Raw genomic sequence first — 27,954 nt, forward strand, 5'->3', positions numbered from 1 at the left:
GAAAATCTGGAAGCCATAATAAGTCCATGTTCAAGTTGATTATCAAAGAGTTGTATATTAACGAAAGAGAATGGTAGAAGTTCCATCAAAATCATACAAAGACTAAACGAGCTCAAGAAATTTAAAAGCTTGCATGGTTTCAAAGAACAGTGAAATTATCCAAACCAATATGGAAATTAGATGAGTTGATGATATATCCTAATTTCTCCAACTGGGTTGTACACAAAAGCATTCAAAAATGTTGTTGTGGATTTGTTTTTTAAAGTAGCCTCTACATCCACCTGCCCCTAAGATTCATCATTGCTAGATTTTATTTTTGTTACAACACAATTATACACTGATACCTTTATACAACTTACATTTTTCAAAATTTCATTTAATAGATATATGGAAATGTAATAGACTTGCATGCAGGTTGATGGGTGAAGGTGTGATTTCACGGAGCACGCGAATGATTTGCGAAGGACGCGAATGGCAAATCCAGCATTCGTATCTTAGTCTGCAAAAGATCGCCAAACAAACGTGAGGGTTCGGAAGCGTCATCAATTGTTCGCGAATGTCGTTTTTACTTCGGCAAGAATTTCAAAAAATTTGAAATTTTTGGCGAACCTTTTCCGCACACTTGGTCATGATTTGCTCGTCATTTGTTCTCAAAAGTGTCTTTCAAGCCTCGTCATATGCGCAAGACCTTCGCAAGACACGCGTGATGCTCGCAAAATGTTTGTGGAACTCCAAACAGGCCCCGATAATTTGGAGAATGTCTCGCATATGCTTCGCGAAATCTGTGATGTTTTTCCTATCATTTTACGACGTAACCGCAAACTGTTCGCGTACCTTTTTAGACATTCTCACGAATGTTTAGCGCATGTTTGGGGGATGTATGACCTACGTTTTTTCTACAAATCAAAATCGTAGCATACATGTAAACATTAAACATTTATTAACAACTATATAGTAAAAAGAAATTAAAGACTAGCAAAGAGAAAGATATGTTTAATGTATAAAAAATCGCAGAAAACACTTAAAATGAATCTGAAGTATGACAAAATTACATTTGAAACTCGAGATTATGTGTTGGAGAAACTGTAAAAAAAAAAAAAAACTCTAGGCACGCACACAATAGAGAAATGAGAAAACAAAAGAAAGGAAAAATACAGGAAAGAAAAAAAACTTCAACTCAAGACAGCTCAGACCTCTCCTTGGGTACATTTTTCTCCCATGATTGTTGAAAAATTTGCGTTGTTCGCATTTCCGTCGCGTGTTCTTTGTGTACGTATCATGCTGTACTTAAGCAATGATACAGACGACATTCGCACATACGTTGTGAGAACTTTGCACAAATTGCGCAAGAATGGTTGTCAGCTTCATTGTCGGAACACATTCAGAGGAAAACTTTTCCGAATATTAGATTTTTCCATTCGCGTCCTTCGCAAATCATTCGCGCGCTCCGTGAAATCACACCCTTAGTGAGGTGATTACATCACCTCACTGAAGTTCCACAGGTGGTTGGAATCAATATATCTGTTTTGTAAAAACAAGATAAACTCACAAATGAAATTCCTGAACTTCACTTTCACTTCTGATTTTGATGAAACTTTTACAATTCTGATATGTTTAATTTTGCTTTGTTTATGAGGGTCAACTGGAATAACACTTCAGATCACTGTAATCCTTTCTCTTTTTACAATTCTGTCAGAACAGACACTTTCACACAAAATGAGTGCATTTAGTTAAAGCACACATGCTCACAAAAAAAAATACAAAAAATGAAAAATAGGACAAAGTTCATATAACTTTGCAACACCCTTTAACCCATGTGCTTCTCCCATAATCCCTTTAATCTTATTGTCAACTTTGTATCTCACAGCTTTCAGCAGCAAGTTTGAAGTTTGCTACTATTTGACAGAGTGTACACAATTCATGAAGTTTGCATTGTCAGCCATTCAGCACAAAATAGTTTAGTCTGTTTCTTTTTTTGTTCTAAATTGTACACATAATATATTTTTTGGATCACTCACTCTCCTTGTAGCTTCAATAGATCTCAATTCAAATAATCTTATGAATTCTGTAATTTAGACTAAAAACCTTTACTACATAGGGAGCAAATGCATCAAAAGGGAATTCTGGACCAGTTCAAATTTAATCTGAAAAGAAAGAGTAAAATCTTATAAGCACTACATTGACACTTTGATCATAATTTGATGAAAAAATGATGGAAGCTATGAAATAGTTTTGCAAATTTTTGCAAAAATAGTTCTCAAATGGTTGACATGCAACATCTACAATACATCTGTAATATCCTGTATGTATGCAACTTGCTATGCAAATGAGTGAGTGACTGATGTCATAACATTACAATTTTCCATCAATGATCATTAAATTCTTTTTTCTGCTTTGAGAGTATAAAATGACATTATTATTGACTGAATAACTTCAAAACGATAATCAGACAGATATAACAAAATTTGAGAGTAGGGCACACTTGCATTTGAAGAAAAAAAAAATGGAAAATTCAAGATTTTGTATCCAAACAATACGGAAAGCTGTGAGGTGATGACTTAAAAAAAAAAAAAAAAAACTCAAATTGACCTTTCAAGAAGTGTTTTGTGAAAATTACCAAGGCTTAACAATTTCATAACTTCCTTACTTTTTATCAGATTTTCACTGTTGTACTAACAAAATTTCACTCTTTCTTATCAGACTATCCTTTAACTGGTTGAAAATTCCCCTTGAACACTCTTACTTCTTCTGTTCTGCCACTATTCCAGTTTGACTCTTCATGCAGTTCAAAGCCATCATTCTCATAGCCCTCTTCATCCTCGTCGCCATAGTGACCCCTTCCATTGATGGATACAGGTCCAAGCTCCACATCTCCATTCATCATGATTGTACTTCTTTTGAGGGACCCTCATTCAAATGTGGAAGTAGGTAGCAAAATCTCACTCGAATCAACTGCGTACAAAAAAGAAAATAGTAAAAAGCAAATGATTAAAAAAAATGAACAGATTGTCAATTATGTAATTCTAAAATAATACAATAGTTTACACAATTTCTATACCTCGAATGTAATATTGAAGTAAATGGTTGAGTTTAAGTACATAGTTTTTGCTAACTCTCCAGACCTTTTGCTAAACATTTCCTACAGAGATATGTTTTGGACACTACTTTGCCACTGAGGAATAAAATTGTGCCATAATTTTCAAAATGGTCTATAAAATCACTATAATATGATGGTGGGGTTGCTTGCCAAACACTATATTTACAATGTATGTAATGGAATGTCATGTAATGTAATGTTTGTAAGCTATAAATGCCTTTCAAAATGACTCTTGCATTTATTACCTCCACCGAAACGCATTTCTGGCTCAAATGCAATTGCAATTGCACCTTTCTTGGCTTTTCAGAAATGCTTTCTAACCTCATTATCAAAACAGCCCTGCATTTATCATCTGCCCAAATCTCATCAGAAGTTGTTTGGAAAACTTAATTCTGCGCCAGAAGTGAGTTGATAAATGCTCCTGTAGAAAGTCACCAAGGTCCTTCTCCCAAAGTCAATAAAAACCAGCAGTGACATAATTGAGAATTAATGCAATCCACTCAGTTTTAAGGTCACAGGTTCCACACTTGTTCCAGAATATAGAATATACAGGTATAATATATTGTATTTTCTTGAAAACAGAAGGGGGAACATTTTATTTTGGCTGTCATGAGTGAATATAAAACTGCTGATTTTCACAACAGCCTTTATTTCACATAACTTACTTCATAAGCTATCCATAATTGATATGTTGAGACCAGTTCCTGTATGTAGTGTTACTTGCTACGAGGAAGAGGCTTAACAAAATTGGTATTTTACATCACACAAACTTCTATATTTACTCGGTAGCTGAGTCATTTGATCATACAACTGTACACATCAGCTACTACAGCAGTTTAACACCTTGTAAATATGACACACAGTACATTTCTACACATCTAAATCAACCTGTGATTGAAGATGCCAGCGGAGAGAAACACAGATGATCAAAGGTCGGACTCTGATATCAAAGGGCGTAAATTCTTCATGGTATCAACAAATAATGATCAATCCTTACATTTGAATGATATCTGACATGTTTGTTTGTGTGTGTTTCTGTGTGCTCAAACTGTAACAACTACTCAGTAGTAGAAAGACAACGTATGGCACTCATCATATGTGGTATGCACAGATGCATGAACTCTGACTGAGAAGTTCAAATATGCAAACAATTAATCTATTGGTGACACAAAAAGAATTTTATTGTGTGAGAGAACATAAACATACAGGGAGTAGCTTGTTCTCTGCTGTAATGCAGGTCAGATAGTATTAGGACAAATCACTGCACATTTGGAAATTTTGTGGTGTCAGAAATATAATACGCTGCCAGTCATTTAAGAATATGAGGACAAATTTAATACAGTACACAAGAATCTAAGAATGTTTTATGCAATAATAGCGGGACTGCCAACATCAGCAGATCTAAATGAATTCTGACAGACAGTAAGAGCAGACAAAAATAATTTAAAGAATAGAAATTGTAATGTCTTGGTTTCAAAAATGGGAATTGCACATACTTGTGTATGATACTATGCATGCTACACCAAATTTCAGAGGAATTATTTTTCAATACTTTTTTTTTTTCAAGGAAAACATACTAGAAGATATTACGGAAACATGCTGGCTGACAGCTCTGTATGTAGGTTTACAACCCCTCAAAAACATTGGTAAATTTCTTATCTATCCACAAGTCCTTACAAAAGAAAAATAAATCATATTTACTCTATCACATGGAGGCAATACCATGTTACCAGTATCTATATGGAGGCTTCACACAGACTGATATTTCAAACATTTGGAGCTCATCCTGCCCATGCACTGTAAATTTGGAGAGGTCACCAGCCTCAAGTGGTCTACACTATTAAAAGTCAAACATACATTGCGCATTCCATAAGTCACTGTTTCAACTGTGCATGTGAAGTCCACTACATGTACCTTCAGCATAGATCGTGGACCTGAAAGTCACAGTGCTGCTAAAATGAAGATATCATAATCACCGCAGATACACTTCCACATAGAAGAGGAAGACCACTGATGTGTTCATTTTTTTTTTATTTTTTTTTTTTTTTTTGAGATACACACATTAAACGTAATGCTTGTTTTTAGTTCCAGGTATACATACAATCCTACTGTAAATATTGTATGAGCTCACTACATTTTAGTTCAGAGAAGTAAAGTTTATTCACATGTCAAGATGGAATGAAGAACCCATTGAAGAACGCCATCACCGCCATTTCAGTTGGCACAAATATGGACTGCTGTGACATGGACAAGTTCAAGCCAACCTTGCCTATGATAAATCTGTTGCTCGATGAGATGCAGTCATGCAGCTATTAAGTCTGGTGTATTCTCGACCCTACAGTATCTCTGTCAGGGGGTGATTTAATCGGCCTATAAAACTCATTTGTAATTGGCCAACAGTGTAAGGAAACAAAATCTAGTGTGAAAAAAGCTTCATCACCTTCAACCAACCATTTGCATGCAGACTGCAATGTATTGTGTACAGTTCTGCTATAGGCTTTAGTGTGTGGAGAAACTGCACATGTGGAACTGTGACAGGAATCATTGTGTGTGATAAAAAGATTGTACATTGTACACATGGGTGAATATCTATTTATTTTATGTCAGTCAAAATAATAAGATATGAAATGAAAACATTCAGGATAGGGATTTAAACATCTTCTAATTCTGTGAAGGGGTACAATTCAAGCAATATTGGCCTTGTATTAAAGTATCTAAAAACTATAATTCAAGTAATATTGGCCTTGTATAAAAGTATCTAGAAACTATAATTCAAGCAAATATTCACCTTGTATTTAAAGGGAAGGTAAACCCAAAGAGCAATGTGGATTGAGTGAAAGCAGCAACATTAGTAGAACACATCAGTGAAAGTTTGAGAAAAATCGGACAATCGATGCAAAAGTTATGAATTTTTTAAGTTTTGGTGTTGGAACCGCTGGATGAGGAGACTACTAGAGGATATGACGTATGAGTGGACAACAGTACAAAGAAAATATAAAGGATATTCAACAAAAATTCACTTTTCTAGAATTATGAAAGAGCAGTGGACCAATCGCTTTCAGAAAGCAGGGGAAATAATTGCTACCCTTAACATTATGTCAATATCAAGTTGATGGAATTTGTAATTTTCATGAAAAATGGATTTTTGTAGTATTTTCTTTATATTTTCTTGATATTGTAGTCCACTCATACGTCATAACCTCTAGTAGTCTCCTCATCCAGCGGTTCCAACACCAAAACTTAAAAAATTCATAACTTTTGCATCGATTGTCCGATTTTCTTCAAACTTTCACTGATGTGTTCTACTAATGTTGCTGCTTTCACTCAATCCACATTATTCTTGGGGTTTATCTTCCCTTTAAGTATCTAGAAATGTACTAATAGATCGATTGGATGCTTCACATTGACAGTGAAAAGTACAGTACAGCGGTTGTAACTGTTCACCAAGGGGTGCAAAGGGTCTCTAGCCAGGGCCAGTGGAGCAGGGCACAAGGAGCAATATGGTTAGCCTCCTGCCTGAAGCTGTAGTCTCGAGGTTGAAGTATGTTGACTGTTTATCATGATTACATAATATGATACATTCAATAGGGGTTTATAATAAAGAAAATGACTACAGTGATAGTTCAATTCTGTTTCAATTAGGAGAGTGCAAATATTTGTAGTCTAGCATACTCAAGTGGCTGGAATGGATAGTGTGAAGGATGAATATTTTCAATGACAATTTTTACCCTTAGATATTATACTATAGCAATTTTATATGATACGAATAAGCTAGATTAGATGTAAATAATACAGTTCAAGTTATACTTTCACCACAAGTAGAAACTGTAAGTGGCTCTACACATTCAGGCAAAAATTTCATCCACAAAATCTGAAATTATGCCAAAAAATGTGTGCAAAGGAGGCTGTAATTGCAACACACTTTAGTTCATGAAATGAACAGTACCAATGCTTTTAGCAAAAAACAATCAAACAAACAAACAAACAAACAAAAACATGCATCATCAAAAAGCTGAATGAATTCTCTACATTTGTAAAAACCTTTTCGGATACAAGAACATGTTGTGTGAAAAAGTGCGGTGACAACATGTTGAAGTAAATCTGCAAAGATAATTGTGTAACATAAGAGGGCGTCCTACTTGAAATATGATGCCACCCTCACACAGATTATTTATATGAAAGTTTATACCATAAGCTTTAAAAAGATGCATAACATGACTGTTTACCGCTGGGAGCAGTGATTTAAAAAATGTTCAAGATATCACATTCGATGCATACTACATGTATGTGTCTACAGGTTAGTTGTATCACAAATCATCTGACGATAAGAATTTTGCAATTTAACAAAAATATATAAGGAGATATCACTATTTTTCTCAATAAACCATAACTGCAGACAGTTTAGTCTGGATTTTCATTATAGCTAATGTTCACAATTTCAATTCAAATTTTTACATTGGTTGTTTCTATCACTACACTGTAACTCACATTTTAGAACTATTTTGAAGCACTAATGCTGGGTTCTTATTTCATCTGCAAATGGTAAATTATGCCTTTAATGTCAACAATAACAATCAGAATTGGCCATCAGCAATCACATATCTACGCACTGCAAAATGCCACAACTTTCGGGCTTGGCCTACAAGTATGTGACAGAAATAGGTTTAAAATGTTTTCAATGCAAGTTGCTATTGGTCTCCCTCATGCCTCACCTCCTATTAGGCCAAATATGTTGGTTTCCGGTAACATGACCTCAACAACAGTGGGTCGGAAGGTAGGGGAAAAATTTTATTTTTCGAAAAAAATTTTACCCTCTGGTAACCAAACCCCTAGAATAGTGGGTCAGAAAGTAGGGAAAAAAATTTTATTTTCCAAAAAAATGTTACCCTATATTTTATTTTGTATGTATTTGCTTCCTGAAGCACAACTAAAATCTGTGGGATAGGAAATCCGAAAAAAGGGACATATATGTTTTAATTTTTTAGATATGACTTTTTGATCTAGAATGTTCTTATTCATTAAAAAAAAAAATTGTTTTGGATAATACAAAGATTGAAATAAAAGGAAGAAACATCTTGCAGAGCTACCAACCATTCTGAAAAAATTCGTATTTGTTTCGAAAAATCGAAGGGAATATGAAAATACGAAAACGTCCTTACAAAGTACGAATTCACAGTGGGAAAAAATAATGGGTAAAAAAATGGCAAACGCACATCGCATGTGCCATGTTATCTGTACTCAGCTGGGATAGCGATGCAACGCGTACGCACCGTATGTGGAAAGCGCTGAATAGGAAAGTGTGCGCACACGCAAGTCGCTGCTTGCGTACTGTGTACACCGAACGGAACTTCGCGCGCGTGAATCCCTATCGCCTACGGACCCTGGATGTTTACATCGATCGCCGTGGTATCCCCATGTGTGGCCGGCTTGGGGGAGCGTGTACACTGTAGCCAGCTGCCACTACAGTCAGTACCCTATTTCGTTTTGAGGCGGGGTAGAAGGCGTTCCGTTGTGCAATGTCTGCTTCTTTTTCTCTTCGTCTTCATCCGCTTTTCCCTTGCCTCCCAAGTACGAAATGATTTTTAGAGTGTGGTGTGTTTTTTTATAACGTTATTGCATCATTTTTCTCCAAGGAAGAGGTGAGTTTCTGTTCGTGTATTGATGTGCACTGCAGTAGAATTATGTGCAAGTGAAAAGCGTTCGAACTTTCTTTCCCGAGTATCGTGGAAACTCAATGTATTTCTAGGCCTATTGAAGGAGATCTCATATAACAGAATACTTATAACAAACTATTTTCCGGTCAAAATGAATTAATTTCCTTTGTTTTGTATTGTTTATTGACTTGGTCCCAAGGATCTTGTCGCAATTCTGAGTTTCCAAAGTGTATTTATTTTCGCGTAGCTTTCGGTGCTGCAATCTTTTGCTACGGCCTAAGCTTACTACTAAACTTCATTTTACTTCTGTCGTTTCTCACACCTCGTTTGGTACGATTTCTTCCATTTTATATCGCTTTATCCGTTCCCTCTATATTTTGAAGTATTTAAACGTAATTCTTTCAAGTGTATCGCACTGTTATTTTCGTAACGCCGATTTTTCCGCTTTGCTGCAATACTTTTTCGAATCGAAGCGATGGAGTTTGATCCCAGCCACTTCGATGTGCTTTGTGTTGTCTTTTCTAAATGCTTGTGTTGTTGGGAGGTGTTGATACTTTGTATTTGTTATTAATCTTCCAAGGTGTTTATCTCGAGGGACTATGCGTGTTTCTTAATGTTGATAGGAAAAGGCTAAAATGATCTGAGTGATGTCTGATGGTGATGATAACTATGCTGGTGTAAAAAGACGGCTTGCTGTGAATGCTGAGCATACGTGCCGTTCGTTTTATTTCACTTTCCCTCTTACTCATCTTTCCCCTCCCAAGAATGATAAAAAAGAAATTACATACACCTCACAACAAAAAGAACCACGTGCTAGCAAGCTTCGTAAAGTTAAATCTAAATGTTCAATATCAGTAAAGAATATACAAGGGAAACACGAATGACAATAAATAAAAGCGAAGAGATTGGGTATGCAGTCTCTTCGGCTCGAAGAAACTTGACACCCCACCCCTCTCCCCTTGTGGAAATTTCCACAAAAGCAGGTGCCACACCCAGGTGCGTGCCAGACGAAAGAATGCGCGCAGTGGAATAAACAGTGTGTAAATATCCTGGAAATATCGATCGAAGAACCAGCTCATTAGTTGAATTAAAGGAATAATTGCAAAGATACGATTCTATAGCCTTTCTTTTGGCGCATAGTAGGAAACATAGAACAGTCGATTATAGTGTACTTGATCGAATATCTTATGTTCCCTGAACAATAAAAAAAGGATTGATTATTCAGTCAATTAAAAATGCAATCACAGAAATACATGAAAGGTCTCTTACGCCCAGACAAATTCACTACGAGTAGGTCCAATGAGATGCAGTCATCACCTGGTTAGACAGCAAAATAATGACAATTAATTTCAGTTCACGCTCATCAAAACTGCTTATTACTTTTCAAAGTTTTGGCTATCAACATTCGTTCGTGGGTGTTTTTTGTTTGTTTGTTTTGTATGTTCTTCCCTCGTGAAAGACGTAATGGTTTCTTCGTATCGAACGTAAACTGCATGTTTACCATAAACAAGTCATTCAGCTCAGCTTATGGCGCATTCGATCCATCGAACTTGTACTTGCAGTACTAGTAACCTCTTAGGCAGGAGCACATGGCGCATTCCTTTAAACTTGAAAGTGAAACCACGTGTTTGCACATCGGCGCTTCCACACACAGTGCGGCATTTTGCGATCATGGTTATAGCAGACTTTCCGATTCCAGTCAGAGGGAAAAGGAATTAGAATATTTCGGAAAATACTGATGTTTAAAATCCAATAAAATGAAAAAGCCTGAAAACAACGCATGATTATGTCTTATAGTAAACAATAATTGCAAACACCGAACAGAGTTTTGCATTCGCTCACACACAAGCTCTCTTGAGAAGATGAAAGCATTCCCCCTCCCCTGCTAGATAGTGGAAGCTTCCATAACCAGCCCAGCAAGTTTTTGGAGGTACATTCATGCACTGGTACACATTCATAGCGAGAAAGCAATCAATCAATGCTGAACACACAGGAACGTATGCAAGTCGCACAATATTGCAATGCACACACAGTCATCTAAATGCATTTGTGACCTGCTACAACAAAAGGATCCGAAAGTCGGGGTGGACAATTTTCTGAAATGACATGACATTATTCCCTACTCTTCTTCTTCAATTTCATATATAGCACAACTCATAAAAGTACTAGGTTGCGGAGATATCAATGATTTTATCAGCGCATGTCAAGTGATTGAGGAAATCAGAGTTTCGAGAAAAATGCCTTGAAAGTTTTCCTTCTGACGCTAACATGATCAAGGGGAGGCGAGACAGTTTTCACCGCTTGACAATAGAAGGTATGCTTCTAGCGACCTCTGCGATGTTCATTCAAGCTTAGCCCCAGTGGTCTACGCACGACCAATCAGTAATCAGGATGCCACGCACTGACCAATAAGATCACTCCCTCATTGCTAGGGGCGGAGTCTAATTGCTGCGCTAAATCCAAATCTTTGGACACGTTTCTGTTACGTTGAAAGTCGGAAAATTATGGCCCAGAAAAACGCTAATTTCTTGAATTTTGTGTGGTCATCTAGCTTTGAAATTTCGGCAGATGATAGACAAAACATTAGACTACAAAATTATGCCAAAAACAGAAATCCGATTGTTTTGACCAATTTTGATGATGTGACTTCAAACTCAATTTTCCCGGCTCAGCCATCAGCGACTTTAGGATCCTTTTGTTGTAGCGGGTCACATTTTATACCGTACACACATGCATTGCATTGTGTAAACTAGAAATGTCGCTATGGCGACTGATGCCTCCGCCATAATGCATGATTCTCCCAATAGGCGTATAGTACAATGTCTTCACAATGTGTGATCCATGACAGTTTCACATAACTGGCAAAATATTGAAATGACAGGTTTGTCAGAAATGTCTTGAACTGGGTTTGCTTTAATTTTCTAAGAGTGCAGGTACATGTACACATATTTGGGGAATTGAGAATTTTTACTTGAATTCTGACAGACCTTTTTATAAGCTTATGCATTGAGTAATTTCCAAGGTATAAAGAAAGAGTGTAATGACAGTACAAAATGGATTATTTCTTCTTCTTTTTTTTTTGGGAGGGGGGCATTGAAACCTGGCCTTTGACCCTTAACCTTTGACCTCTGACCTTCTGGCTGGAAATTTCCCAGAGGAATCTCCATTAGGTAATGCATGTATTAAGTTTTGAAACTAATAATGCAAGCATTGCATATACTAGTATATGAGGGAAATGGTAAAATTTTGAGGAGTTGACCTTGACCTTTGACCCCTGCCAGTCAGTACATGCGTATGTACCAAGTTCCACGAAGATACATTGAACCATTTGCGAGAAAAATGATATTGCAACATTTTCACCTCACCTTTGACCTTTTGACCTTTGACCTTATGACATGAAACTCTCTCTGGAGAATCTTTACGCAGTAGTACATGTCCACACCAAGTTTTAAGAAAATACCTTTGGGCATTGCATAGATATGTGGGAAATTGCAACATTTGTAGCATTTGACCTTGACCTTTTGACTTTTGACCTCTTGCCAATGTCGCTAAAATCTACTCAACTAATTGTCCCATCATACATCATCCTTGGACCAAGTTTGGTGAAAGCTGCTTCATCCAGTTTTGAGTTATCACGTAAACAGATAAATTTTAGGATTTGACCCTGATCTTTGACCTTTGACCTCTGTCCGATTTCACTGAAAAACTAATCAAGTAATTGTCCCATCATACATCATCCTCCAACAAAGTTTGGTGAAATTTGCTCTATCCAGTCTTGAGTTATCGCGTAAACGGATACAATTTCATGATTTGACCTTGACCTTTGACCTTTAGCCGATTTCACCCAAAATCTAATCAAATAATTGCCCCATCATACTTCATACTTGGACCAGGTTTGGTAAAATTCCAGTAAATATTACTCAAGTTATCGCGTAAACGAAAGCGGACGGATGGACGGACGTACGGACGGACGGACAACCCGAAAACATAATGCCTCCGGCACCACTTCGTGGCGGAGGCATAAAAATGTATCGGGTACGCTATACGGTACTTCGCAGTACAAAATTGCGTGCAGTACAACGTTGTAGCCTAGTTGTACTTGGGCGCGCTGGTGCAATTTCTTCTGTCATTCTTCGTATGAATCATAAAATTTCTGTTGAAAGTCTTGGAGATAGATTTCTTACACAGACGGACTACTGAAAATTCTATTTTTTCTCTATGAGGATTTCTTACACGGACAGACTACTGAAAAGTTTATTTTTCTCTATGAGGATGAAATTTACCGGGTCGGCACCTTTTGGTCGGGTCGGTCGGGTTACCGGAAACCAACATATTTTTTTCCTTGGCCCTACCTTCTACTTTCCTTTTCAAAGTGTAGTCAAATTATACTGACCTTATATTAAAGTGTACAGAATAACCTACAAAAGTCATGCATCTAGGTTTGTTTGGTCTTTTTTTTTTTTCATCATAGACTGTACGATGAACCCTGTAATTCGTTCATTAAAACAATAACTTGATCTGAGCACTTTGAATCCATTAATTTTTCCCAATGGTTATAAGGGATAAGAAATTGAATGTACAATGGTGTATGTACAATAAGGGAAATTATCAAGGTATACTGTCTAGAATCTGTTTCTGAAGGTTGTATGTAAACTAAATGACCTCTAGCAATTACAAATGTATTACAATGTACAGTAATTACAGTGTACTGTATGGGTCACATGTATGACGTACGTTTTAGTATGTATCAATATTTGCTGCATATATTCAATTATTTTGATCAACATTCATACAGTTCCTCTTGAAATAAAAGATGTGTGCTTTATTTTTCAATTTTCAAAAATGTTACAATATGAATAATTATATTAATAATTGTCTTTTATTGCACTTAATGTACTCTGTAGTGTGCTCAAGGAGTATATTATTATTACCCAGTCACTGGATATCATTCCGAACCAGCATTGACAGTGCTAACTCTTATGGGGCTTGATGATGAGAATATTTCTAGCATTTAATTCTAAATCTAAAAGTGAAGCAAAGTGAAGTACAGTAGTCCCCACATAATCGGGAAGTGTCAGGCAGAGCATAATATGATTAAGTGGTGTACCAAATTGAAGAGCATTTTTCATTCACATCACAGATTACATACCATACTCTAATTATGCACCTACAAAGTATCTGCATCACAAAAACAGCATGGTACATAGTTTGTATGTCACTCCAAAACAGCTAGAGCTAATCTGTATCACACTTGGTATAAAACACTCGAGACATGTACATAAGAGACTTGAAGACAAAATGCACTGCGTGCAATGCATAGTGCAGTTTTGCTGGTCTGGACTTAGGTAGTGTAATCATGCACTAGGACAACATTTGAAAAATTTCTCTTGAAATGTGTTTGAACACTGAATCACGTGACATCATGTCAAATGTTGTCAATTCAAATTGAACTACAAACAAAAACACAATGCTTGACATTCCATTCACATTTGGGTCCTGTTTGTCTTAACATGGTTCATGTACATGTACATTCCTCATCATAAAAATTTAACAGAACTTTACATTGTATGCTAGAATCTCTCTGGAGTAAGCTAGACAATGTGATTTTCATTTTCTCAATTCATCAGAGAGTAAATGATTTCAAACTAAGTCATGTATGGGTGTCTGTATCAAATCGGCTTTTTGGACAATTATGACTAAATTTTATTACCTGAATGTATTTTGAGTTGCTGCAATGAAACAATGTAACTTTTCAGGAAAGCTCCCCTGATCTGGGTTTTTGTCATTTCATTGGCTTACATGCAACTCTCAGACCCGGACCCAGACTCGGACAATCAGGGAAGAACCATTTCATAAATGCATTGTATGCAGGAGAAAACTATTCAACTATTATTATTACCAAATACTAGGCTTTAATGAACACGTTGTTGCTGTCTAGTGGATGTGCTGGCAAGCACTGTTAAAGATTACATGAATAATCTTTACATCACAGATGCTTATCTCAATGAATTTAACCCAACATGCCTGTTATGGCAAATGACCTTTTATTACTGCTCATGTGCAAAGTTGAACTACGAAATGGCTTATTCCAGAGTTTTCAGGAGTTTAACTCACTTTGCAATACTTCAAGAACATCTTTCCTCAAAACTGACCATTGCCTTCTCCTCTTCAATTGCCACAGGAGGATATCCGGCTAAGACATTTCCCAGGGAAAGTCACTCCGAGATCGAGAAGAAATCCCAGTGGACACTGAAATGATTGCTTATGAAATGCAATGAAATCAGGCTGACTCACAGCAAACTGGTACAATTCAATAGCGATCTGCGGTCACTTTCAACTTGCACTATTTCGGAGGTGCAAATCGCACAGTGGGCACTGGGCTTTAGCAACACATTTAAGCATTGAATTTGCAATGAGCTGTACTCCAAGCTAATTTGTGATGGTTAGGTTGCCATTACAACCATCCTATCCATTGGTAGTGCAACTTGCTATGAGAAAGTGCAAGAACAAGAGCGTCTCACACAGAAGCTTCTTGCACGCATGGTGTAATAGAGAGGGATATATACACTGTACACTTCCAAACTGGATTAACACTCTCTCATTGATACTTCCTGAATTATAAATTAAGGAAGCAACAGAACCTTGAACAGGAGATGTTTGTTCGTGAAGTCTTTACTTTATCAAACCAATGTTTAACAAGATAATTTTCAGTTGTCATGTCCACGAGCCATGGCAGTGATTTTCTGGTATCAAAGTTAATGGCCTTTACGATGAGCCATGTGTACTGTCTGCTTCAGGGGTTGCACAAAATTTTTGTTCGATTGACTATCTATAATTATTAAAGGGGAAGGCTAGTAACTGATCAGTGGGAATCAGTGGAAATGCTGGGAGATGATTGTTCCAATCCTTATGGGATTCATTCAAGAGTTCATTGTATATCTATTGTTGTGTGAAAATGATTTGCTTCAGAACGGTCTCATATTCAAGTAATGTGCAGATTAATGCTCCGTCACTGACCAGGGACGCTAACCTGGAAGCATTAAACTGCACATTACTTAAATATGAGACCATTCTGAAGCAAATCATTTTCACACAACAATAGATATACAATGAACTCTTGAATGAATCCCATAAAGATTGGAACAATCAACTCCCAGCATTTCCACTGATTCCCACTGATCAGTTACTAGCCTTCCCCTTTAAATTACTTTGGCATTTTGTAGATTAAAGCCAAAACATAGTTCTGGTACGCCTGCAAAAGTTGTCAAATTTTGCTCCCACATGTGAACGTATGCCTAGGAAATGTGCGGAATAACGCTGTAATAACAAGATATTCCATGGGTAACGACGAAAATGCGACATATTAACAAAAAAGGTTCAGTCTCAGAACTTACCCGAACAGGGTCAGGCTAAACTCAGACTCGCGGATAACTCGGCCTCGCTTTGCCGGCGGGCTGTACTATGGGAGCGGCCTGTATAAACTAGCGCTTCGCATTCTGGCTACTCGCAGTAATGGTCCAAGTTTGTTACAACGCGCGCATCAAAAAACCTCTTTGGCGCGCATGCAAAATTAGTGTGCGCCTATCAAGCACCTCTAAAAACAATCAAAGACGCTTGATGAACAACAACAAAAACTTCAAAGACAGCGCGTCTCAGCAACTCAGGTGATGTGCTTATAGGCTTGAGAACCGCGCGCTGTCCATTTGTTTTGAACAGGATTAGCACACACTTTCCTGTCTGTTCAGTTAGGCCTCGTTTGGTATTACACAGTAGAATATGGCGATCACGAACTGCGTGTAAATTGTCTGAAATAGGGTCGAGTTTTCCCTGAGATCGAGTTAGTTTGGATCCTTCTGGAATAAAAGTCGGTTTTTCGACTTTTATCATTTTTCTCAAAATACTCCAAAACGACTCATCATCCCGGCAAATCGCGTCAGCCAGGTAAGTTTCTTTGCAGACTCTTTCGATATATTGCATGCAAATATGAAATGGTGCCAGACAGGTTCTCAAACCCTTACCAAAACTATGTTTTCACTTTAAAATGGATCACTGTCACACTTGTTATTTCAAAGTCTACGCATGTTAAGTACTGTGCCTTGGATAGTTACTTGGCAAACATCAGCAGTTCTTGGTGTGCATTAAAGATAATATAAAGTTTTGGTATTACCTCAAAAGTTTCCCTGAATTTCCTTGTCTTAGTTTGTGTTTCAGGTTAAAGTACCTTTCATATAACTAACACTGTGAGACTTACTCGCCCCAAAGTGCTCTCATGTCTTAGTAATCATACAATAATGGTTTCGTACCAGAGCCGCCGCCGTACGGCGGCGAGGTAGTACACGTATTGTACGAAACCATTATTGCATGATAATTGCGACCAGCAGCCCCATACGCATAGCGTAATGGGGCTTCGCATTGTAGCCTACAGGATCATGACAGATTTAGTATTGCGGGTAAATATCAACTTAAAATCCAAAAATTTCTTCAATTTGAAGACTTACCACTTAAGTTAAAGTATTGAAAACAGGCTTCGGGCAACGTTTGGTTTTGCCTATAGTCCCTTTCTGTTCGAATTGATGACTGAATGTGACTCGGTCGAGAGGACCTTGGGAGAGCTACACTGAATTGACGGCCAGCGCATGCGCACACAAACATCTTATCCATTCATGGATTTGAAATTTGTTCGCATGTGATGTGTGCGTATGCGCTGGCCATAGTAATCAGTGTATGTAGCTCTCCCAAGGTCCTCTCGACAGTTACATTCAGTCATCAATTCGAACAGAAAGGGACTATTGGCAGAACCAGACGTTGCCCGAAGCCTGTTTTCAAGACTTTAAATTAAATGGTAAGTCTTCAAATTGAAGAATTTTTTGGATTTTAAGTTGATATTTACCCGCAATACTAAATCTGTCATGATCCTGAATGCTACATTGCGAAGCCCCGTTACGCTATGCGTATGGGGCTGCTGGTCGCTATGCGTATGGGGCTGCTGGTCGCAGTTAATTGCATGATTACTAAGAAATGAGAGCACTTTGGGGCGAGTAAGTCTCACAGTGTTAGTTATATGAAAGGTACTTTAACCTGAAACACGGAAATTCAGGGAAATTTTTGAGGTACCAAAACTTTTTATTATCTTTAAATAATGAAGAATTGGATGAAATATGATAAAGTGTTCAATACCTATTAACCTATTAAGGACGAGTCCCGAGTATACTTGGGCAGGTGTCTATGGGAAATACATTGTATGTGTTGCAGCATAATCAGTCCGTCCTCAATGGGTTAAAGGGGATGGCTAGTAACTGATCAGTGGGAATCGGTGGGAATGCTGGGGAATGATTGTTCCAATCCTTGTGGGATTCATTTAAGAGTACATTATAATCTATTGTTGTGTGAAAATTATTTGCTTCAGAACGGTCTCATATTCAAGTACCCCGGTAATGTGCAGTTTAATGTTTCCTAGGTTAGCATGCCTGTACAGTGACGGGGCATTAAACTGCACATTACTATTGGAACATATGGGAAGCAAAATTACTAGCGTGCTTTTATTTTCACGCTAGTTTGTGGTTGCGCGAAACGTGTGAAAATATCAACATCGCGAAAATTTCCACTTTTACAGTAGTGAATACATAGGCACAAATCATAATGCATTCCTGCAAACGTTTCACTTGTACAGTGTACATATTTAAATGTTACTGGATAGTTAGAAGGTTATTCAAAATACACTTTCACGTATAATGTTCTGTCTCCTGTCATCTGCAATCTTTTGTAATATGAAAGATTGTTGTTGTTGCTGTGCCTGTTTTGTGGCAACGGACCAGGGTAAAAAAAAAAAAAAAAAATGTGAATGACAGAGATGGGTAAGCTTCGCAGGATTTGAGGTTTCTCAGCATTGTGCATACCAGCATACCTGTTTACATCACGACTGAGGTACCTGTACAATGTATGTACTTAGACAATATTGACAGATAGAGCCTTGGTGTTATTCTACAACTCCAACAAGAAAACTCTGCCATTAACTATGTTTTATTGTGACCCTGTACCAATATCTTGTAAGTTATTGGTATTTTCTGATGTAATTTCTTTTTATCTAATCAGGAGCAAACACTTGGGTACATTTTGAATTTCCTTTCCTGGATGTTCCTTCCACGCATTCAAAACAAGCTGTATGCTTTTGCTATCTGTAGACAGCATCCACTGGTACAACTAGACATTAGATAAGGCATTTTCTATAGGCTGAGTTTTAAAAAAAAGTTTTGCACTCAGAAAATTACCATTTATTCTAAAAACCAGCCATGAACAAATGATTATCATACATGGTATGTGAGAGTGTTTCATCCCAAATTATTTGGTATCATTTTTGTGTGCTATGTGTTCATGCTTGGATAAAGAGGCAGCATTGTTTGCAAGAGTGCAAAAATAACTTGCATCAAAGTATTGAAGAGAGAGAACGAATTGAATGTAGGACCCTATCTAATGAAATGCATTGCATTACGCTTTTTTCAGAAGTTGCACACACACGCACACACACACTCAAGGAACTCACACACTCTTTCAAAGGAATGGTAGCGCAGTTGCATTGTAAAAGAAGGGTTGCCACAGTAATGTCACAGTAAGAACAACATCTGAGCAACATTTTTGGGGGACTGTTTTAACAGGCAGAGTAAAAAAAAAAAAAAAAAAAGATACCTGGATGCTACCCGGACGTTGTTTTGGTAACAAGGCTCTGTAATAAAAGGGCTTTAGTAGCTCTGACATAAAACTGGGAGGCATCTTCATAAAATCGCAGTTCCTGAGGGATCTTTCCAATTACACAGGCATCCCTCCAACCTACAATGTAATAGACAGTGCTACTGTACTGGCCAATTCAATATGAGTACCAGGTACACTAACTCATAAAGTAAAGTCTTAACTTGTTGTAATCGTGCACTTACATTCATAATTAGAGCAATCTCTGGTTTGTAAAAAAAACACAAAACACACAAAAAAAAAAACACAAAAAACCCCCCAAAACACTATGTATACATGTAACTTCGCCATAAGCAGTTTAAATCATGATTTAAAGTGTAAATTGTATTTTATAGGCATAACTTATCTTGTGTGCAGTTTCATACTTCCAAAATATCACAATAAACTGTCTTATGCCCTGTAATACATCAATACTCAATAACTTACAGGTCAAAAAAATAGGGAATTTTGTGCCAAAACGTTTTACAATACATAACAAGAGACCTGCGGGTCTAGCGCTCACCCAAGTATCGCAAGTTCACCTTTCACGCAGTCACTAATCTAAATTATTCACAGCTCTACTAAAATTTGACCAGGCATTTTCAAGTAGAAGATGAAAATGTACAATTACAAAAAAGGGCCCAATTTTTTAAAAATTCTTTAATTTGGGGGGATTGGGGGCCCCCTGGGGCCCTCTGGGTGGGGCATGGTGCCCATTTTAATAAATTGAGATCCTGACCCCCTAGGGATGCTACCTGCCAAGTTTGACGAAAATCCATCATGAGGTTTTCAGGAAGAAGATGAAAATGTACAATTCAGGCCCCCATTTTGGACCTTCCCAACCCCCCCGCCCCCCAAGAGGGGCACCCCTGGATCTGCTATGAATAAACTTGAAACTACAGTCATTAATGTACTCACTCATAGTATTATCTTAGCTCTATAACTTCTGATTCTAGGGGGGATTTTTAAAGATTTCTTCATTTTGGGGGGTTTGGGGCCCCCTGGGGGCCCCCTGGGTGGGGCATGGTGCCCATTTTAACAAATTGAGATCCTAAGACCCTAGGGATGCTACCTGCCAAGTTTGGTGAAAATGGGTCATGGGGTTCTCAAGAAGAAGATGAAAATGTACAATTTAGGCCCCATTAGGACCGCTCCCTACCCCCCTCCCCTGGGTCCCAAGGGGGGCACCCCTGATTCTGCCATGAACAAACTTGAAACTACAGTCATTAATGTACTAACTCATAGTATTAACTTAGCTTTATCACTTCTGGTTCTATAGAAGAAGATTTTTACAGATTCCTTAATTTTGGGGGGTTTGGGCCCCCTTGGGGGCCCCCTGGGTGGGGCATGGTACCCATTTTAAAAAATTGAGTTCCTAACCCCCTAGGGATGCTACCTGCCAAGTTTGATGGAAATCGGTCTTGGGATTTTCAAGAAGAAGATGAAAATGTAAAAAGTTTACGCACGACGCACGACGCACGACAGACGCCGGACGAAGGGCGATCGCAATAGCTCACTTGAGCCTTTGGCTCAGGTGAGCTAAAAACTGCAAGAGCTGCAGGAACTTCACTGTTTCCTGAGTAATAATGAACACATACTAGACAACATTTTGATTCGAGAAAGCAGTAGATTCCAGGCAAGGGAGAGAATCGACTGAGCCCCCCTCCCAGAGCAGGGACAATTTGAAATTTGAGAAGTGCATATACACGTAGATACACTTGTAGGGGTATATTTCAGAGAACCTAGGGGTCCTATCTTAATGATTACCAATCAATGAAACTACTAAATAATTAAGACATCACAGTCCATTTTGCAACAACGTATGACCAGAAATGAGTTAACATGTGTATCCTCAAATAGGACACTATAAAGGATAACATGAGTTACAAATTTGAATATGTCACAGATATGGCCATATGGAGGAATATTTTTCAAGGGGGCAAAACTGCTTTAATAATAATAACAATAATAATAATAATAATAATAATAATAATAATAATAATAATAATAATTGCATTTATATGGCGCTTCATACTGACGTTTCTAAGTGCACTTTGCTACTCATACAAATAGATTAGAAAACACAATAACATTAACAAAATCAGCGTTAACAGTAACAAAAGAAGAAGAAAGACAAGAAAAGAAAAGTGGTTTGTTTTTTTTTTTTGGGGGGGGGGGAGTGGGAGGGGAACCCCTCCCACATGAGGGAGATTATGTATTTTTAGAACTAAAAGTCAATAATGTGGTACACATTTTTGGGAGGAATGTTTGAAAATTGTCAATAAAAAAGTAAGATATTAATATTCAAGGTCATTACAAATGGCAAAACTGTCATTTCTGTCACTTCTTTTTCTGCATAATTTGCATTTTTACAATGTACCGAGTGGAAGAGAGATGGAGAGTGTGGAGTTTTTTTCATTTTTAGAACTGAAATACAACAATGTGGTGGGGGGCATTAGGAAAATTTTCAATCCAAACATTAAAAAATGAATATTCAAGGCAATATGATATCATGGCTAAGTTTGTAGTACAATCACCTCTTTTACTGCATAAAAGTATGGAACTATAATTGTATAAATCCATAGAGATAGACAGAAGAGGGAGGGTATGGCTGGGGATATCCCCCTCCCACACAATATGGAGCTTTCACATTCTAAGTGAAATTCAAGGATCCGCTGGATGCTCCCCCACCCCCCCCCCCCACTCCTTTGCAGAAGATACATGTGTATGGTCTGACTTTTTGACCCCTTCCCCCCCCCCCCACTTTTTTTGCAGAATATATACATGTAGGATCTGACTATTGCTACTTCTTTTTGCAAAAACTGTGAAGACCTTTCTTTTGTTTATCTTTTATTTTTCATTGTCAAAAAATTGTCAAGGCCTTTTCGCTTGTCAGCCAAGTTTGGAAGGTGGCAGCAAAAAAAAAATCTGAAGACCCCCCCTTTTTTTTTTTTTTTTTTTTTCTTGTGAGCCAATTTTGGTGGTGGTAGCAAAACTGGTAGTAAAACGCCCCCCTCCTCCTCTGCAAGTAATCAGCATCCCCTTTCCCACAAATTTGGCTCCCTCACTTTGGAAAACATAGTGCCACTCTGCATATGGTTGTGTGACAGATTAGCATTAGGTACACAATCATGGCATTTTTGCCATAATTAGGTGATCCGAGTATCCTCTCAGATCACCTTCTGTATCTGTACTGATTCTTTGTTTTTCTTCTTCTTTTTCTTCTTCTTTCTCCTCAAAAGTTGTGCAGAGGTTAGCTCAGAAACTCCTCTTCCTATCAATTTCAAAATCATAGTGATCAGTCGACCGTGACGTCACTACGACGTCATATATATGAAAACACATTTTCATTCATATCTCATTAATGGAATGGAATTTTTCAATGAAATTTACGTCACATATATTTCAAGTCAAGCGCATTCTACTCATATTCTCAAAATTCATATCTACCATAAAAACACGCGCGTAGTTGAAATATTTGTATGCTCCAATCGAGCTCAAATTTTTTTTGCACACGTTTCAGATCATTTGGAGCATTTTTTGAAAAACTGAAAAAATTGGACGGACGCGTACGTGCGTGCGCATATATGCAGGCACAGCTCATATATGCAATAGAAATTTCCTGTTTTTTTCACATGGATCGGATGTCTGAAATGTCAAGGAATATTTCTACCAAGTTTCAAGTCAATCCGACTCAATATGACGTCATACGGGCCCGTCAAATTTGAAATTCCGCGCGCGCGTCAATGGCGATATACAGTGCAACTATGCAAAAAAAAATGCCAATTTTAAATCCAACTTAACTCGTCAGGATTGACCGTGACCCTCCATTTTCTTTACATATTCTGAAAGCTGATGAGTTGTACATGTCATTTCATGGGTTGGCGATGCTGAAAAAATGATTGAAAGATATCAAATTTCTTAATAAAATAAAAAAAGTAAATTTTCAAAATTACGTCCTCAAATTTCAAGTTCATTTGAGCGTATCTCACTAATCCTTTGCCGATTTTCACCCAGATTTCAGTATGATGTAGCTTATTTAATGGTCTTTCAAAAATGTATTACAAAATTTTGATTGGATGACGGCATCACCTCGTAAAAATGGATTGAAAGTAATCTTGTCAAATTTGACCGGTTTACGTGTTATCTCTATGGGAGTGCAGATTTTCTGGAAATGAAAATTGACATGACTATCTTTTTCGAGCACTAGCTCACTTATGCTTCCGTGAATTTCTCCCAGATTTTAATATGTTGTAGCTGAGACTTTGGGCTATTGAAAGTGTGCCCTTAGTTTTTTCATACGACGTCGCCTTTACGTCAAAAAACTTTGTTGAAATTACAGCTTACATAATCGTATCTTCGATGCATTTTCATATCTCTTTCTTTCTGCAACTTTCTGTGCAATAACTCAAGAAAAACAGGCCCTATCACCCTAATATTTTGCACATGTTTAGTTCATGTCACGTACATTATTTCATTAAAAAAAAAAACATTAACTACTTGATTGGACACCATCTTGGGTATGTAAATTAGGGTCAAAGGTCTTACATATTTCATCCTGTATCTTGGTGAATACATGTCCAATCTTTCCCATATTTTGCACATGCAACGACCATGTTACAAGAATCATTTCACAAAATAACCACTTTTTGCTCAGATGCCATCTTGGCTGTGTACAGTGGGGTCAAAGGTAAAATATACTTCATTCTGTATCTTCGTTAGTGTATGCGGAATTCGGTACCAAAGATGGCAGGTCTGACTCCCTTTTCTAAATGAGAATCCAAACATCACACTGCCAATGTCCACTAAACACAGATGAAACCGGTATGGTCATACCTACTGGGATCAGGACTCAAATCATTGATTTCCAAATAGATTGGATCACCTAATTTGTCAGTGTTGACAAATTCCAAGTCTAGTTCTTTTTTCGTCTTCTTATGGCTGCCTTCCAAACGAAGAAAAGCAGCCTCAAATTTCAACCTTCGATACTTTTTATCTCTCCTCTGTGTATTTGTGTAATTATGAATAATTGCATGTTCGTGTGTGCGCATAATGTGTCTGTATGAATTAACATTATTTTCAATAAAATCAAACAAAGATTAAAACTACGGAGAAACTACCAAAAATTTGTCTATTTGTTGGTTTATCTCTCAGTGAAAAATTTTGGGAAAATGATACATTAATTGTTTGACCTTTCAGCTTCTAAAAATGCAACACAAAAGACATCCTCACAAACTTATAAAATGTAACAAAAAATACAGAAGCAATGAAATATTTTAAAAACAATTTTATTGCACTGTTTGACTTGGAAAACATTTTTATGACAGTGAACAGAAAAAAAAAACTCATTAAAAAAACAGAGCAGTTGTTGAAAATACATATTTACAAATAAAAAAGAAAGACAGAAAGGGAAGAAAGCCAGACCATTTCTTGGGAAGGCAGCAATGAAAGAGAGAGAAAAAAAGAAAGAAAAAAAAAAAACTTTTTGACAAAATGCCACCATACCGGTACATGTACCTAATGCTGCAGTTGCTCATTTTTAGCCAATATCATAGCCCACCATATCCTATCGTTAGTGCATGTAGTGTACATCGTTCACCATAATGAGCAGAAAATGGCAGAGTTTCTTCAGCTACCATATTTTTCTGCAAAAATATTTTTCTCTGTCACTATGCTCATGTATAGAACCCACACATTTTCAAAAAATGTATAGAGTATGGTACACGCAGCTCTATTATGTAGATTTAATACATTTGTAATTCTAAGGCATAATGCAGATCTGAGACAATATTCAGGGAGTACGAAAATGCATTTGCACCACTTGTCTTTTAAATGGGCTCTCTGGCCTGAGACTCTGTTCATGCTCTGCTCATGTCAATTAAATCATATTAACTACTTGTTAGGCCTACTCGTTTATTTTAGCTTCAACAGTTCTTACACTTTTACAGTTAAAAAAGTTTTAATGTTAATTTCATGGCCTGCTGATAATACACTGTACATTTATAAAGATATAGATTTAGAATAGACAATTTACTACAGTACTACTAGATATAGGGTCTAGGTTATTTATTTGATCTCTACCCTATCACATCTATTCTAAGATCTATGCTATGGTATGGTTAAATTATGGTTCGTTACTTCTAACTTCACATCTATGAGTGACTGCTAACTGTTACGATTTATATCATGGCATGAATAGAATATTTCATTCTCAAAATGAAAATTTGCCAGTGAAGATGAAGAACCTCATAAAAGCATAAACATACAATGCAAAATGTCCAATCCACTATAAAATCATCATATTACATTATTATGCTGCTTAGAGTGCTAAATACTCCCCTAAGTTGGACTTTGGAAGTTCACAGGTGATGCCAAACAAGGAACGCCCATCGTATTCGTGATGATCGTATAAATGTACTGAGCTGAGCCGAGTAATTTACTACTACGGTGGTACTCCCTCTCGGTATACCGCCACGGTACACACTCAAACGACTCCCATCACGATCACAACCATCATCGTGGCGAGGTGATTACAGAACCCATGAAAGTTTACAGAAGTAGCAACAAATAAATGGATCAATTCCCAAAATGCTAAAGAGCAGTATAGAATAAGGACAGGGTCTTAGCACTTACCAAGTTACCGACAGAATGCACCATGTACGAAACCGTTCAATCGGAGAGCAAGTTTCTGAGTCTTCGTCGCATTCGCCGCGCCGCAGTGTAACTACTTGAGTAGTTAGTCATTTGCTGGTATGAGATGGAGTTCGCGAGTTACCAGTATTACGTTTGTTATCCTGATCCTACGCTACTGTACTACCGCTCACTTGTAGCAGATGGTTGATAGGATATGTGCAGTGATGGTGGCGCGCATGCTTAGACTGTAGTTGTACACTAAACTTTGCATGCTGAAACCGCCCGCCGCAAGCGTGCGCTCGAGATTCACACAGCCAGGGATACTGCACATGACGCCAAGTACAAGCTCCTATTTTACACATTGTTTAGATGTGCGTCATGCATGCTCCTGTGCCGCGCAATCACCCGGCGCCACCCGGCCGCATCTTAGCTCCTGTGTGATGACCGGACCGACGTTAGATAGATCATGGAGCTACGTAGCTCCATGGATAGATGGATACCACCTCCACCATCGATGGAGGCATATTGATACCACTCTTTTCTTCTCACTTCATGCATAACGATGCGATAGCTCATCACCATGCGGCTATCGAACAGTCACGTCACTGGTAACCCGGCATAGTGCCACTAAATACAATGGCATATTGTTAATTTGCACGTTCCTTCTTCCATAATATAATTTGAATTTGATACTTTTGGTATGATTTCATTGCATGCATTATGCCCATTTCGGTTTTGCAAACAAGAAATCGATGCCTTGATCAGCTGTCTACCAAGGATTAACGATGAGACACATTTATTTGTATCCTTTAAATAATGTTAGACAATGTATTGGCTCTTTTCACACCCTTCAAGTGCTCGCCCAAATATCCTTACCATGCAAAGGTGACCGGGGATTTTTTTTTTCAGTTGGATGTTATGTCCTTCTTGTTTTAGTGCATAATAAAAAAAAAAAGACACAAACAATCCCCACTACCAGAATAAAAAAAAAAAGAGACTTCAACGCCATCACCACATTGCACAGTTAAAAATGGGTTCGTGTTTTGTTTTATTTTTTTTAATAGACACAAACATTGCCTAATAGCTATTTAGCTTTATATGAGATTACGAAGTAGATATATCGCACGTTATACATTTACCTCATAAAGTATAGAAACATTTTTTAACATACAATTTTTGTCATTTTGATACAAAGCAGCAACGCAACGTTTTGTAGTGTGTGTGTGTGTGTGTTTTGTTTTTATTGAAAAAAACAAACAAACAAACAAACGAAAATGTTGAGAGCCAAAATGTAGGTGGGGCTGAGAACGTAATGCTTTAGCTTCAAAGCAAAAACGTATTAACCAGTTCTCATCAGCTAAGGGCTCATAATAATTCATCCACCATTTGGAACTTGCTTCCAATATTAATTGAAAGGGTCTACCAAGAAAATTACTTGGCTAATGCAATTTGCCAGGAAAATGAGTTGTTTTGGAGAATTTTGGGATCAAAAGTGTATAATGATTTCGAGCGTATATGATCCAACATTTTGCTCCACGAAGTACTTCTATCGACTAAAAATCAAATGCCTTTCTACGAGTCTTCGAAAGTACAATGCACTCTCTCCTTATCCATTATAATATTATGACCGACGAGGTGTATATCAAGGAATGTTATAATAACAAAAATAATTATGATTCAACGTCGAACAACCTTTTCTGAAACCAGCTTGTTCCTAAACCACTTAAACATTGTCCTCTATGGTACCTCTTTAAACCTCGTGTTCAAAACACACGTGAAAAAAAAAAAAAAAAAAAAAAACGAAGACAGTTTAAGAGCGTATAAAGATTATAATGGCACTATTACCAG

The 27,954-nt window shown here is 37.4% G+C and overlaps 1 protein-coding gene across 1 annotated transcript in view; it reads right to left on the bottom strand.

Annotated features, from left to right (window-relative positions):
* Nucleotides 1-26,264, bottom strand: part of LOC140235596 (protein PALS1-like) — a 151,002-nt gene extending 124,738 nt beyond the window's left edge. Inside the window, exons 1-2 of the mRNA XM_072315604.1 lie at nt 26,107-26,264; nt 2,744-2,952 (exon numbers count right to left, since the gene is read on the bottom strand). Of these exons, the coding sequence (XP_072171705.1) occupies nt 2,744-2,884 (141 nt within the window). The 5' untranslated portion in view covers nt 2,885-2,952; nt 26,107-26,264. The remainder of the gene's footprint in view (nt 1-2,743; nt 2,953-26,106) is intronic.
* Nucleotides 26,265-27,954: the final 1,690 nt, after the last annotated feature.

This window comes from Diadema setosum, chromosome 1, assembly GCF_964275005.1.
Source record: "Diadema setosum chromosome 1, eeDiaSeto1, whole genome shotgun sequence".
In the NCBI taxonomy this organism is placed as follows: domain Eukaryota; kingdom Metazoa; phylum Echinodermata; class Echinoidea; order Diadematoida; family Diadematidae; genus Diadema; species Diadema setosum.